Here is a 15147-nt window from a genome sequence, read left to right as displayed (position 1 = left end):
TAGTTTAATTTCTAATATGTCACAGACCCATACTTTATAAAACGCAAAAAGAATTCCTAGGAAAAACAAACGAAAACCTCATGCAAAATACAAGCCCACAGACCATAATTGGCTGCCATGGCTTCTGTGAAATTACTTACTCAACACTTACTCTCAATTTCCTTACTTAGCTCAGTGTAAACGGGCATCAGACAGATCTTGAACTGGCACCAGACCACAGGCCACACTTTGAGCACCACTGGACTAAACCACCTGGCCTCTTGTGACCCTAATAAGACCTGGGACCTGGGGAAATTGAAAAGGAAGACAGTATCTTAAAATTGACTTTTGACCCACTTGAAGTGAAGGGGCCCAGGAAAAATGTGGAAATCCAGGTCTTCATTGGGATTTGACTCAGCTCCTTGTTGGACCGAGGAGGGGGAGGGGCTCAGGAAAAGGAACCGGGGTACCCGGGTGCCCCCTCTAGCGCCTGCTAGCCTTGGGACCTCCCTTTTGTCCACCCAGCTTTGGGTCCTCGTCAAGGGCTGCCCTGGCTCAGAGGCCATATGGGGGCTGCTATCTGGGGACCAGCACCTCTCCCTCCCCCCCAGCCGCAGCACTCCCACCTGGTTATCCAGCAGCTCCTGAGCCACCTGGATGCCAACAGCCGCAGCGCGGCCACGGTGCGGGCGGGCATCGTGGAGGTCCTGTCGGAAGCTGCTGTCATCGCCGCCACGGGCTCTGTGGGTAAGGGGGATCCCGAGTGGAGTGGGGCCTGGGAACCCCCCCCCCCCCGCCACAAGGACAAGGAGCTGCCCTTAACCGTAGGCTGCCTCCCCTTCCAGAAGAGGGCAAGGCACGATAAGGAGGTGTCAGAGCCGGCTTTCCTCCGGAGGAGAAATCAGCCGGGGAAGGTAGCGGGCAGAGGTAGCCCCTGGCTGGAAGTGGGCCTGGGCTTGCCCGATAATGCAGGGCAGGGGAGAACAAGCAAGGAGTGCCAGCCCCGGATTTCAGGTCTCCCACCCCGCTGCGCTCAGGGCCCACGGTGCTGGAGATGTTCAACACTCTGCTGAGGCAGCTGCGGCTCAGCATCGACTACGCTTTGACCGGGAGCTACGATGGGGCCATCAGCCTTGGCACCAAGATCATCAAGGAGCACGAGGAGCGCATGTTCCAGGAGGCGGTCATCAAGACCATAGGTGGGCCCGGGGAGGTGGGGGGTGGGGGGGGCCTGGGGAGGGGCGGGGGGGGGCCGGGGAGGTGGGGGGTGGGGGTGGCCCGGGGAGGGGCGGGGGGCGGGGCCCGGGGAGGTGGGGGGTGGGGGGTGGCCCGGGGAGGGGCGGGGCCCAGGGCCGGAACCGCGGAGGGAGGGGCAGGCAGGCGGGCGGGAAGGCGGGGCCCCTCCCGCGAGGACGTTAGTCCAGGGCGGTGTAGGATTGTCATCCACTTAAATCGTGTTATTCACGGACACTGGGGGAAGTGGAATCAGCCCATGGCGCACGCAGCTCACAGAGTGGCCTGGGCCAGGCCTGAGTTAGATCACAGCACAATCTCCCTGGGTTTCTCAGCCTGGAGCTCAGATCAGAGGCTAAGACAGGCGAACTCTTCCCGCACCGCAGTCCCCATTAGGCCCGCCTGATGCTTCCACGTTTGAGCGATTGGAGGGGAGGTGGGAGAAAGAAAGAGAAAAGGAAGGAAAGAGGACAGGGCGAAGGCCGTGGATATGCACGTGGGTGTGGAAGGGGAGAACCGTAAAGCCACCATGTGCATGTAAGGGCTCATCACTTTCACAGCCTTCTGGTCCTAGCGCCACTGGAGCTTCTCCATCCCGGAGACCTTAACGCAGCCTCCGGAATAACAAGTGAAGGAACGGGAGCCTGGAAGAGTCCTCTGCCGTCATCTAGGTGTCTCCCTCTGGGTCTTAATCGTCTCCCTAGAGAAGCAGCCCGCACTCTTCACAGTAGTTTGTTCAGCTGAAAGTTTGAGCGGAGACCCCAGCAGCTGCCGGCCTCAAACCCTCTCTCTGTCTTTTTCCTGAAGGCTCCTTTGCCAGCACGCTGCCTACTTACCAGCGCTCCGAGGTGATCCTCTTCATCATGAGCAAGGTTCCACTGCCTTCCCTGCATCACCCCATGGAGATGGGGAGGACCGGGTGAGTCTACCATGCCTTCCTCCCCCTTCCTCTCCCAGCCTAAATTCCGCCTGACTCCCCTTCCCACATTTTTGGGCTCTCTCCTTCTCCACCTCAACTTTCCTGGTTCTGTCCTTACTTGTCTTCTCTCATTCTACTCTCAAATCCCTCAGCAGCCTTTAGTGGGCCTTTGGATCCTACAATTCCTCAGGCTGTCCCACCAATAACAACCTCCCACCTTGGGGGGAGCCATTTGTTCCCTGGTCTGGAAGTCACTGTCCTGGGTAACCCAACAAGATAAGCCTCATGGAGAATCTAATCAGGAGAGAGAACTGGGCAAGCAAGTGTGGGGTCTTTGCCTATATCACCATCTTGGTGATCATCTGTGTCTCTGGTCTATAGGGAGAACAGGAACCGGCTGACCCAGATTATGCTGCTGAAATCCCTCCTTCAGGTGAGCCTCTCCTGTCCCCATTCCTGCTCTGCCTCTGTAGGAGGCAGCTCCTTCCAAGGAACCAAGACAAGGCTACTACATACAGTTGTGCAGGTTGCACACTGCATAAACATGCCCAGCCAAAGGGGTGAGTAGGGGGCTGAAATCCAACCTGTGTTCCACTCACTAGCCAGGCTGGGTACCCACAGGGCTGGTTCTTCCAGGGCAGGCAGGATGCCTGTTTCTAACTTTCACAAAGGTACCTTCTCAGCTACTGATGGACTTGTCACTCAAACATTATCTCTGTATTGAGATGGAATCTATTGGTTCCTGCCCTTTTTCCCTCCAAGTATCTCCCCAGGTCCCTTCCACCTGTTTCTCCCTTGGTACTTATGCCCACCTCAGTCTCCCAGCCACTATCTTTCCCTTTATCCATTAAAAAAAATAATAACCATAATTATTTTATGTAATTTAATTTTTAATTTTTTTAAAAAATATTTTTGGCCATGCCACTCGGCTTGCAGGACCTTAGTTCCCCGACCAGGGATCGAACCCAGGCCCTGGCGGTGAAAGCGCCGAGCCCTAACCACTGGACCGCCAGGGAATTCCCCCCTTTATCAATTTTTTTTTACATTTGTCTTCTTTCCTTCTTTGCAGCCATCACTGGAGGCTAGATTTATTGTTCTCAAATGCTGTTCCTATGACCAACTTGTTTAACATATAGATTCCCTAGAGATTTTGAGCCATTAGTCTGAGTGAGGTCCTGGAATCTGTATTTGTAACAAGCTACCCAAGGCACAACCCTGGCCTAAACTCTGGACATCTCAGAACTAGATTATTCTCATAGTTGCTCCCTCCCTCCTCACCTATCATAAATACAACCAAGAAGAATTTTCTAGAAATGTTGTTCTTCACGTGTTGCTCCTTGTTAAAGAGTAAATCTCAGTTTCTAATTGATGTGCATCCAGATTTCAAACTTCTCAGACTGAAATTGGAAGGTCCTCAGTCCCCTTTCCCTCCCTAGAACCCCCCATGTGACCCCTCAACCCGTCTCTGTTCTAACTATGCCGCTCTGCACAGCCCCCTCACTCCCGCTCACGCCCTCCCTCCCCTCTCTCCAGCCCACACCTTTCATGTCACACTATTTTTATAAAGGCTTTTTGTGCTGACACTGCCCACATCTGGTACCTCCTTTGTCTATGTACTCCTGCCATTTCTTTGCTGAGTTTACTGTCATTAACTTGTACCCTGCATCTTACCAAGGTGACAGTTTGGGGCACACTCAAATACACCCCCCTTCAGTGAACATTTTATGATGTTTACTACTGATGCCACCAGGCTTTACCAGAGCCTCAAGGGCCTGCTGAAACATCAAAGGCATTGTTTTGCAATATGGACTTAACAGTAAATCTGTTTTGCTGCTTTTAACTACTTTGACACCATCATGGGTGAGGTGTCTCTGTGTGCAACTGGCTTTAATCAGAAGACCCTCATTATGGCCACGCTAGAAGAGATGTCAGCAAATGCTGTGTGTGCTCTTGGCTGTTGCCATGTCCGTGGGTTCTAATTCCTCAGCCCAGCTGTAAGTTCTTCCACTGTCTCTCCTTCTCTGTGACTGTTCGTGCTCCTAATGAAGCGCGTTCATGGTGAATGTTAGCCATTTGTGCCCTAATTAGGCTGAAACATTAGGTTCAGAGGCTCCCTGGCTTTTGCTCTCTTCTAGTGCTCATCCTCTGCTTGCTTTTAGTAACTTAATGTCCCTGCATACTGTCCCCATCCACTTAGCTAAGCTGAGCTGGGCGGGTGGCCTAGGTAGATGTTGGAGGGTTCCCAAAAGCTGCCTAAGGTGGAGGACAGGGAAACTGGGCTGGGAGATGTTTAGAGAGGATGGATGCTTCAGACCCAGATTCTGCCGACTGCTCCTCAGTCTCCTCACCACTGCCGGGAGGGCCGGCGTTCCTAAGCACATGATCCTGGGCTCCCTTGCAGGTATCCACCGGCTTCCAGTGCAACAATATGATGTCCGCTCTGCCCAGCAACTTCCTTGACCGCCTTCTCTCCACCGCCCTCATGGAGGACGCAGAGATCCGTCTCTTCGTTCTAGAGATTCTCATCAGTTTCATTGATCGTCATGGCAACCGTCACAAGTTCTCCACCATCAGGTGAACTTGGGGTCTCCTCTCTATTTGGTGTGTGATGGGGGAGGAGACTCCCATGAGGACCTCACACTCAGGTGGGAGGACAATTCAGATCTTCAGTGGGACCCCCGCCCAGGGAGCTAATCACGGACATGGACCCTGGGGTCCTACAAGGGAAGGAGGGACTGAAGGGGCATTTGTGCCTGGTGGAGCAAGGGAGGGAGATTTGGGAGGTAAAGAGCAGGTACCCAAGGGAGCTCTCAGGTGGGGAGGAAAGAAGGGGATGCAGGGTTATCAGTTGAGACTGGGGGGCTGAAAGGGAGGAAAGAAAGGGAAGATGAGGATAATCTGGATCAGTATTTAAGAAAAAAGAGACAGGAGCGTGAGAGCTTGGGAGAAAGTGGAGATCAGGCTAAGAACCAGGGCAGGAGGACACAGGGAGGCATTGGTACAACTAACAACACTGGAATAGAGCCCAGTGATACCACGTGAGCTCTGCTGGCCTCACACAAGGGCTGACTGAGGTGGCCCCTCACGTCCCCTCCCAGTACCCTCAGTGACATCTCTGTCCTGAAGCTGAAAGTGGACAAGTGCTCCCGGCAGGACACCATCTTCATGAAGAAGGTTAGCAAGCGTGACCTCAAGATACAGTGAGCCCCGGGTGGGTCAGGCCCTGCGGACCCCAGTCTTCCGGCCCCCAAGTCGCCACTGGCCATGCCCCTAGAACCCACTTCCTCCTCTTTGACTATGCTTAGTCAGGATGACCAGCCGACCCCTCGAGGGGATCAAGCCCCCAGGTCGTACTTATCACCGAGCCAGAGTGAGGAGCATACCTTAACTGTGTTCTAAACCTGGATTTGGGCAGCAGCTTTTGCTGCTGGTTCCACTGGACCCACCTTCCCTAAGCACATACTCCTGCACTGCCCGATTCCACTGGGGTCTGCTTTAAAGGCATCCTGTCCCTGGGGGCGGAGGTGGGGTACACACAGCTGCGCCGCCCCCTTCAGATGGCTCTTCCCATTCTCCTTGCCCCTCCTGTACCCCCACCCTGCCCGCCTCCACCCTTGTCCCCATCTCCAGCACTCCCAGCAGCTCTACAGACACATCTACCTGAGCTGTAAGGAGGAAGCGAACATACAGCAGCACTACGAGGCGCTCTACGGGCTGCTGGCGCTCATCAGCATTGAGCTGGCCAACGAGGAGGTGGTGGTGGACCTCATCCGCCTGGTGCTGGCTGTCCAGGTGGGGCCCCGTGTGGGCGGGACATAGGGCCTGGGATCGGGGGAGGGGACCTGTTTTGGCCAAGCACTAATGAGAGCGCCAAGCAGCTACTGCTTAAAACTGTTCTGGAGCCCAGGAATGTCGCACCCTTGGTTGGCCATTCCTCCATGAAGACCACAGACCATGGTCCTATTTGGGGAACCACCAAAGAATGCTGAATTCATGGCTTTGGCCCATCCTCAGAGTAAAGGAGACCCGGGAAACAGGGTCTTTCAAAAATATCCCTTCACCCTAGTATTCTGGGTCTCTTGCAAGGTCTGAATGAGACTCCAAGGATTGCCAAGAGGATACTCATAAGCCCGGAGTGATCTCCAAACAAACTCGTTTGTCTAAAGATTACCTGGTTCCCAAACCTGGCTGTGCTTCAGAATTACCTTAAGCACTTATTAAAAATATATAATCCCAGTTCTGTCCCCAAGCTTGGGGACCTGGAGGTTCAACAAGCCCCGCTCGTGACTCTCAGGCAGCCAGTGTGGCACTAGATAGGGCTTTAGACTTTCACGGTTTGCCTGGGTGGAAGTGTACTGCTCAAGATGCTGGGAATTGGGGCGGGTTCTTCAGACCTCAAAGGCCAGGGTCAGCAGGGTCCTGAAGCTAGGTGGGCATCATATCCTGAATGGTGGCAAACCTGGAATTCTGTGGTGGAGACTCTTCAGCTACCTGCTTGACGGTGCTAAGTCCTGCAAGGCCAACCCAGATGCTATGATAGTCTTCATTCTAGAATCTGAGATTCCTTTGTGTCCCGATCCCCTAGTAACTCTCACAACTTTGTCAGTTTAACATATGAACCCAGCTTAGCAAGCCAATCCAGTCCTCCAAGAATCATCCAAGGTCTGTAGTGAAGGTAACAGCATCCTAGAGGTGGGATTCATGAGGGTTTGGACAGTCAAGTTCACTACAGCTGGAACTGCAGAGTGGGGCATTGAGGTCATCGGCTCTCCACTCAAGTATTTATGAGCCTCCAGCTCATGGATTGTTCTAAGGACCATTTGCTTCAGCTTTAATGAGGGCGACTTCTGTTCCCCAGGAAGTTATGGGGAAAATGCTGGAAAAGGCTTTGTCTTGAGTAGCGGGCCACCCCTAAAGGAGGTTGGTAGAGGGTGGCTGGAGGGTGGGGCACCAGTATAGTTCGTTCCCTCTGTGTTGCCACAGGACATGGCCCAGGTCAATGAAGAGAACTTGCCTGTTTACAACCGCTGTGCCCTCTATGCGCTGGGTGCCGCCTACCTGAACCTCATCAGCCAACTCACGACAGTGCCTGCCTTCTGCCAGCACATCCATGAGGTTGGTGTCCTCATGACCCTGAGAGCTCAGGAGGCCCTTGACTTGGGGTTTCCCCAGAACAACTTTTGCTTAATTGCATGAGCCCTGTGCTTAGTCTAGGCATGAGAACTAATGATGAGAGATTCCCAGCGGTAGTGACTCCTCCTGTACGGCATGACACAGCGGGGCAGGGGCAGGCACACGCAGTATCCCGTACCCCTTCCCAACCTGCTACCTGCCCTCCTCTACTTCCGGCCCCTCTGTGCTCCCCCCACTCCCGGAAGCGCACACACCCGCATCTCTCAGGTCATCTGGGACTAAAGCTACTTTAAGGAAAGTTTCTGTTATGAAAATTTTCAAATATCACAAAAGCAATATGAGTAGGGCAGTGAACGTCCGCACAGCTGTCACACGAATTAAACAGTTACGAAGATTCTTCCACATTTGCTTCATCTGTCTCCTTTTCTTTTTCTTTTCCTTTGCTGAAATATGTTCAAACAAACCTTGACTATCATGTCGTTTCACCTCTGCATATATCAGTATATGTCCAAAAAAATATAGGTACCTTTCTACCTAATTGCTGTGCTATTAACATGCCTAATTAAATTATCGGTTATGCCTTGGTATTATCTTATAGCCGGTCTATAATCAGATGTTCTCAGTTGTTGCAAAAAGGCATTTTAAGACATACTGAACTATGTATAGGTAGAATGATACAATATGTAGGATTAACTTTAAAATACACTAGCAAAACAAAATAAAACTAAACAAGAAAGCTCAGGTCGCAGCTGGCCTGGGCTGGCTGCGGGCACGGAGGAAGGTGCTGTACTGCTGTGCCAGAGACCACCCTGAACGAGGCAGGATCTTCCCAGCCTTGGGCTGATCCAGGAGGGCAGGAAAGACAATGCCCTGACATCCTCTTCAGTAAAAATAGTAGCATCGTGGCTTCCTCACCTCCTGCACATACTTTCATGCCAAGTGTCCTCCCACTTCTCAGCATCTTAATAACTGTCAGCTTTCTTGTCAAAAATTTGCAAAGGATGCTGAGGGAAACTCACCATGTCACTCTCCATAGGGTGTTTTGCAGTGCGCCTGGGTTTGGGGAACAGTGAGACCTATGCTCCCTTTTTTGCATTTAAATAGAAAACAGGAATAGGACACAGGAGCAAGGAACTGAACTCTCTTGGGAGCTAAGTCCCCTGCCTTTGGAGGACACTTAATGCATGTGTGTCACTGGAGACAGCTTGAGCAGTCCTCCTGGGCTTCACAGGCTGCCCTGGGGTCCCTGTTGGTCTGAGTTTCTCCCTCAGAAGCCCAGCCGTGGGTGCTCTTCCAGGGGGTTCGTGGGAGGGAGGAAGTGCTCAGGGGAGCGGGAGCTCTTTCACTGGCCTGTTTGGATTTCCCTCTCCCTGCTGAACCCAGCTTTTCTCACGACTCCTCCCAAACCTCAGGTGATAGAGAGCAGGAAGAAAGAGGCTCCGTACATGCTCCCTGAGGACGTGTTTGTGGAGAGGCCCAGGTGAGAACACTGAGGACGTGGTCAAGGACAACCCAAGCAGCTGAGCAAGAAAGTGGACGGTCTGAGGCCAGAGACTTGGGCTTCTATGGGCTCAAGGGCAGAAAGTGGACCCTATGCCTATGACCCGGAAGTCCTGGGTCAAGTTTGATCCCCTCACCTGACCATAATTCATGCCTTGAGCCATCTCAGTGTGTTGTACTATAGAATATGGGATGCAGCCTCTGGGAACTTTGGCCAAGCCCATGGGAACAAATCCTGCAGGAGTCCTTCCTGACAAGACAGTACCACCAATCCAAGTGGCCTTCTCAGCCTGCAGTGTGTGGGCCAACATCACTTCAGCATCAGAGGGACTCAAGGGAAACATATTCTGAAAAAAACAAAATATCCCACAACAGAGGATGGCTTTATAAATTATGGCCCATCTACACCATAGACAACTGGTAGCCCATCCCAAATGTTTTTAAATAGTTCATGTGAAATATTCAGTGTATAATAGGTGAGTAAAATAGATCCTAGAACAGGACAGTGGGGGCCATGGGGATGTGTGTGTGTGTGTGTGCAAAAATGTGTGTGACTGAGGGACTCTGCACAAAATGTGGATGTGGTTCTCTCTGGAAAGTGGGACTGTAGGTGGTGTTTTTCCTTTTGCTCCTCTGTCACTTTTGTATAATGAGTGTTACTTTTTTTTTTCCGGCCTTGCTGCGTGGCTTGAGGGATCTCAGTTCCCCGACCAGGGATTGAGCCCAGGCCACGGCAGTAAAAGCCAGGAATCCTAACCACTAGGCCACCGGGGAACTCCTTGAGCATTACTTTTAAAGTAAGGAAGGTCATCAGGAAATCATCCTAGTGCCCCGTGGTTCTCATTTGCCTCTTCCCTCCTTTGTCTCCCAGGCTGTCTCAAAACCTTGATGGAGTGGTGATTGAGTTTCTCTTCCGCCAGAGCAAGATCAGTGAAGTCCTGGGGGGCAGTGGTTACAATGCAGACAGGCTCTGCCTGCCCTACATCCCTCAGCTGACAGGTAGGAGCCCTGCTCGCGGACTTCCGAGCCTGCCTCTGGCTTTTCTTGGCCAGGGCCTGAAAGGAAGGGACTTGTGAGTCCTTCGGTCACCTTCCATGGCACCTTAGATGTCACACAAGAGCTGAAAGACACAGTGGAAATCCATGGTGAGATCCTTGATTTTCCCACCTCTCCTCCTCAGTGCAGGGTCCTTAGGAGTAACTGGCCCACGGGATAGCCTGGCCTGTGCGTGGGAGAGACCCCACTGTGCCGGAAAGAGCACACATGGGCTGTGGAGTCTGAGACCCAGTTCTCTGCAGCTTACTTCGTGAAGAATCTTAGATGAGTCCCTTGGCATCTCTGAGTCTCAGTTGCCTTGGCTGTAAAATAGGGATATTAACAACACCTGCCTTAGAGGGTAGAAGCAAATGCCCGTAGTAGGAAATGCTACGCAAATGACAGCTGCTGGTGCTATTAGCAGATGACCCTTGTGAAAGTTGAGATATGCTTTCTGGTCATAAGCAGCTTCTTTGTGCTCATCAGTGATTTCAAAATCTTAGCCCTAAAAAGCAAAACTCACCACCCTAAGATGGGCGGTGAAGTCCAGCAGCCCTCCATAAACTCCAGCTGTAGCCCCAGTGTATAAACTCCCTCTGAGCCCTCCGAGGATTGTGGACCAGGCAAAGGCAAGGGGGTTGGGAGATGGTGCTGGAGGCGTGATCCTGGCTTGCTCTGCAGGGGCTGGGGACTCTAGCTTCTCTATCCTCCTTTCCCAGATGAGGATCGCTTATCCAAGAGGAAGAGCATTGGAGAAACCATTTCCCTGCAGGTGGAGGTAGAATCGAGGAACAGCCCAGAGAAGGAGGAGGTGAGTGTGTCCTTCTTGATCCACTGTCCTGGTGAAGCTCAGCGTCCTCCCGGGAGGGGACTCTCCCCACCTCCTAGGTGGTCAGACACTCCACGATCTAGGCTCCCTTAGCCACCCCACACATTTAAAGTTGCACAGAAAGTAAATTTCTCAACTAAGTCCTGTTTTCTTACTGAGTCTTATCATATGTATCCTAGACATTTCCATCTGGAAAAAATTACCGAATCCCCCCCCACCCCATACACTCCCATGAGCATGTTATAAAAATCAGTCTTGAAAGGCTTGCTGTTAGTCATTCCCTATTCATGATGGAGGCGGACGTGCTCCATGTTGGAAATTGGAAGGCCTCACAGGAAAGATGAGGGCAAGAATAGCTTTTACAATGTTTCGTCCAGATATGTCAAGAAAAATGCTTTTTTAAAGAGAAAGATGTAGCTTAAAGATCTCTCTTCCTTCCATCATCTCTTGAGGGCTGTGAATATCTAATTTCTGTTTAAATGACCATGTGATATCTCTCCTACCAGTATTGCTTCTACCTCAGAAAATAAAGAAGGTGTACCCACAAGTAAGGGGGAATAAAGAATTTTAGTGGAAATACCAATTTTACTCCCTAAAATGAAAAAGAAATGGGGGCGGGGCAGGGAGGAGGAAGGCGTCCCGAGGGAACTGAAGCCTCAGGATGCAGTACACTTGTTTTAAATGGTAACTCTGCCAATTAAGGGAGTTGACGGAGACGCAGGGGAACCTTAGCAAGAAGCAGGGAGGATGCACATCTGGGTGGGACAAGGAGACTTGCGAGATCCCTGGGCACGGACAGCCTGGAGTAGCTGTGAAGGACAGCCTGCACACCCAGCCTTTCCCCAGATGGGCCTGGAGCAAGGAGAAGTCAGTGGGGTAAAGATCAAGCCTCCCCCTAACTGTGCCCTCAGCCATTCCAACAGCCCCTCGGTTACTGGGGCAGACCTCCAGGGCAGGGCTTTTCCAAGCTTGTCTGGAACCTTCCCATGGAAGGAAGGAAGCTCTGACTCAGGCTAATTGGAGAAGCAACATGAGGTTGAGCCAGGTGTCCTCCAAGGCCCTTCCAGCTCTGCAGGGATGGGAACCTCATGTGTTAGGAGCACAGCGTGAGTTGGCTGCCATCCCCTCAATAGTTGTAATTCTTCCTTCCCGAGAGTTGAGAGACCCTCAGGAATTGATAAGTAAAGTGAAGCAGAAGAAGGAAGAGAAATGCTCACCTGGGTACACAGCGCCTGCTCCTCTTGGCCTCCTGGTCACCATCATGGGTTCCTCCCCCTCAGAGAGTCAGCTTAGCCCGGGGAAGGCTTGGTATCTAAAGCAGGGGTGTGGGAGCCTCCACCCTTCTGCTGTGCTATACTTCTTTCCACTTCCAGCCCACCATGCCCGCCCCCTCCAGAATCTCACGGTGACTCCCTGTAGCCTCAAATGCCAGCCTCATAGCAGGTGATCAATAAATGCTGGTTTGGTCAAATTCCAAACCCAGTGCCTGGCATTCAGAGCCATTTGTAGTCAGGGATGCCCTCCCATTTCATTTCATCTCCCCTCCTCTCTGGCTGGTCTGCTCTCAGTCTCCCCCATGCTTTCTCATTCACCTCCATGTCTTTGCTAGTATGGAATCCCATGTCGGAATCACCCTTCCTCTCCACCTCTATGTTCATGAATCGCCCATTCATCAACATCCAGCCTGTGGTCCATCTCCTCCATCAGCTTCTCTCTGCCTGCCTTTACCCAGTGATCTGTCTTCCTTTTTCTCCCACCACCACATGGTTTCCTATCACTTTACCCGTGAATATCTGATGTTGGTCAGTGCTGACAGTGGATGGATGGATGGATGGATGGATGGGTGGGTGGATGGACAGACCTACAGAGGATGAACCTTCACAGTGAATGAATCTTCAGAATGAATGATAGTGCTGTCTTGCGTGTAATTCCTATAGTAATACATTTTGCAATTTCAACTAAGTGACTAGCCAAGAATCCTACACATAATTGGTGCTCACTTAATATTTGTTGGATGACTTTATCCCATACCTACAACTCTGTCCATTCCTACTCGAACAAGCATTTATGGAATTCCAAGCTCAGTGAATTGTCTGAGTGAATAAAGTGAATATACTGATGCACTCACACCCGGATCAGGGACTGAAACGTTGTCTTCCAGGAGCCCTGCCTCTGTACCCCCTCCCCAGAGGGAGCCAGTAGCCCAACTTATGTCACTTCTTGAGGTTTATATCAATGAAATCATTCTCTCCTGTGTCTGCCTCTTTCATGTAATATTATATTTAAGTAATAGAATATGAATAAATCATGGGTCTTGCCTCAAGGAGCTCACAGTCTAGTGGGGAATTCCTGGAATTTAGTCCAAACTCCTTCACAATTTTCAGCATCTGACCTAAGGCCACACATCCATAGAACACCCTTCTTCGGGTTTTATTATTTTCCACCTCTACCTTTTATGGGTTCCCAGGACACTGAGATCCTGTGACCCAGGTCCTTGGACCAACCTCAGCATGCCTTACCTTTACTGAAAGCTCAAATCACCTTGGTGGATAATTTAATATCAGAAGTCTTCAAAAATGTTAGTCAGTTCTTGAAATTTTCATATGAGATTATATTTGCTAGCTGCCTTCTCTTGTTTCGAATATTTTCCGTTACGTTCTCTGAAGATTTGTTTGAATTACAGTGTTTTCTTCCCAGGGAGCTTAATGGGACCCGCTGCGGGGCGAGGGGAGGAGGGGCCAGTGAGTTCTTTCAGGCGAGACTTGTGACTGATGAGGCTCTAGCCTCCCCACCTCTCTCTCTCCCTGCTCTCCTTCAGTTGGAGGCGCTGTGCCTGCTCAGGCAGCTTCCAGAGACCCTAGTGAGAATGTGGGTGTCCTGAGGGAGTTTCTCCCATCAGGACATTCTTCTGAGAAGTGAAGTGGCTGCCGGGTAACTGAGGAAGCCAAGGCTGCCTCCCCCCGCCTCCCCTTTCTGAGCACTTCTGTTCCCTCTCCCTCAGCGCGTGCCTGCCGAGGAGATCACCTATGAGACGCTGAAGAAGGCCATTGGTAAGTGGGGGCCCCCCAGGGAGGGGATCGCAGGGCTGGGTCCTGGAGAGGCGTGAGGGTGTGTGCAGCTGTCTGCTGCCCTCCCAAGTGTGATTCACACAGGTGTGAGGGGAGAGGCTGGTGGCTTCCTCTAAACTCTTCACAACTACTGAAGCTGCAGTTAAAAGTCCCCCTCTCTTAACGGGGGTCCATGTCCTATGCCAGGAACCCTTTTTCTACTGACCGTTGCCATTAAAAGTGGTCAGTTGAGGGCTACAGCCAATCAGACAAGTAAACAGCAATTTTATTTTTTATTTTTTTAACATCTTAATTGGAGTATAATTGCTTTACAATGGTGTGTTAGTTTCTGCTTTATAACAAAGTGAATCAGTTATACATATACATATGTTCCCATATCTCTTCCCTCTTGCATCTCCCTCCCTTCCACCTGCAATTTTAATTTGTATAAATACCTTGACAATTTTTTGGTGGAGTGTGATACAAAAGAAAAAGTTGACCAATGAAAGCCATTAAGAACAAATCCTATTAATATTTATTTAATAATGACAATAGATTTTAAAATGCAGTATTACCTCGTCTAGATTATTGGGCAATGAAGTATCCCGAATTAGAGAATTTTTCCGATAACTGATAACAAATCTTTATTTTTGTTGTCATTCATGGTACACTTTCTAAATGTTCCTACTGCTCTGCCTTCTTAAACTGGGCATGATGAACATATTTCATACCCTTCCTTTTTTTTTTTTTTTTTTCACTTCGGCTACCAAGAGGAATATGCAGAAGCCTTAAACTAAATGGCCTCAGACTGCTCTGCCATAGGGATTCTTCGTTGTCTTTTGTGGCTTTTCCACTGTTGATATCCCTTTTCATATTCCCCCCCAGAGTACTTCCTGTTCCAGGAACTTTCGTCTAAGAGTCCCAGTGTCAATGCAACTACATGGGGCTTTAGCCCCAATTAAGGGTCCACTCAACTAGTTTTCAAACTCTTAGGCAAGGAAAGGGGCAGAATCGGAAAGGGGTCTAGCCCTCCCAGGGCCAAGTGATGGCATCACACCCTCCACGCCACCCTGCCCCTCGTCAGCAGAGTGGACAGCTGGGGGGCAATCTCAGACTGCATCACTGGGCTAGGACCTGAGGGCTGACCCGGCTCTCTGTGCCGCAGTGGACAGCGTGGCCGTCGAGGAGCAGGAGCGTGAACGGCGGCGACAGGTGGTGGAGAAGTTCCAGAAGGCGCCCTTTGAGGAGATTGCAGCGCATTGCGGGGCCCGGGTAAGTGAGACGTAACGGTGCCCCTCCCGGGACCAAACGGACACTGGATGTGGGTCCAGGGCAGGATTGAGTTTCTAGGAGATCCTGGTACTGTTGTCATCCAGAACTTAGGGTTTAGATCCCAGCAGTGCCTTGGCACTACATTGTTCCCCCCTGAACCTAAAGGCTATTAGTCATACACCCCTCCAGAGGTCACAGTT

The 15147-nt window shown here is 51.1% G+C and overlaps 1 protein-coding gene across 3 annotated transcripts in view; it reads left to right on the top strand.

Annotated features, from left to right (window-relative positions):
* Positions 1 to 15147, top strand: part of EFR3B (EFR3 homolog B) — an 88531-nt gene that overhangs the window by 67703 nt on the left and 5681 nt on the right. The window contains exons 9-21 of one of the 3 annotated variants that reach the window (XM_057558699.1): positions 591 to 726; positions 1017 to 1178; positions 2020 to 2131; positions 2513 to 2564; positions 4533 to 4705; positions 5230 to 5305; positions 5762 to 5923; positions 7115 to 7246; positions 8677 to 8744; positions 9636 to 9763; positions 10519 to 10610; positions 13630 to 13678; positions 14841 to 14947. In XM_057558699.1, the coding sequence (XP_057414682.1) occupies positions 591 to 726; positions 1017 to 1178; positions 2020 to 2131; positions 2513 to 2564; positions 4533 to 4705; positions 5230 to 5305; positions 5762 to 5923; positions 7115 to 7246; positions 8677 to 8744; positions 9636 to 9763; positions 10519 to 10610; positions 13630 to 13678; positions 14841 to 14947 (1449 nt within the window). The remainder of the gene's footprint in view (positions 1 to 590; positions 727 to 1016; positions 1179 to 2019; positions 2132 to 2512; positions 2565 to 4532; positions 4706 to 5229; positions 5306 to 5761; positions 5924 to 7114; positions 7247 to 8676; positions 8745 to 9635; positions 9764 to 10518; positions 10611 to 13629; positions 13679 to 14840; positions 14948 to 15147) is intronic. The other 2 variants (XM_057558698.1, XM_057558697.1) reach the window with 2 other exon arrangements.

The sequence above is a fragment of the Balaenoptera acutorostrata genome, chromosome 12, assembly GCF_949987535.1.
Source record: "Balaenoptera acutorostrata chromosome 12, mBalAcu1.1, whole genome shotgun sequence".
Classification (NCBI taxonomy): Eukaryota; Metazoa; Chordata; class Mammalia; order Artiodactyla; family Balaenopteridae; genus Balaenoptera; species Balaenoptera acutorostrata.
The sequence above is the reverse complement of the archived record's forward strand: the minus strand, read 5'-3'. Positions and strand labels throughout refer to the sequence as shown.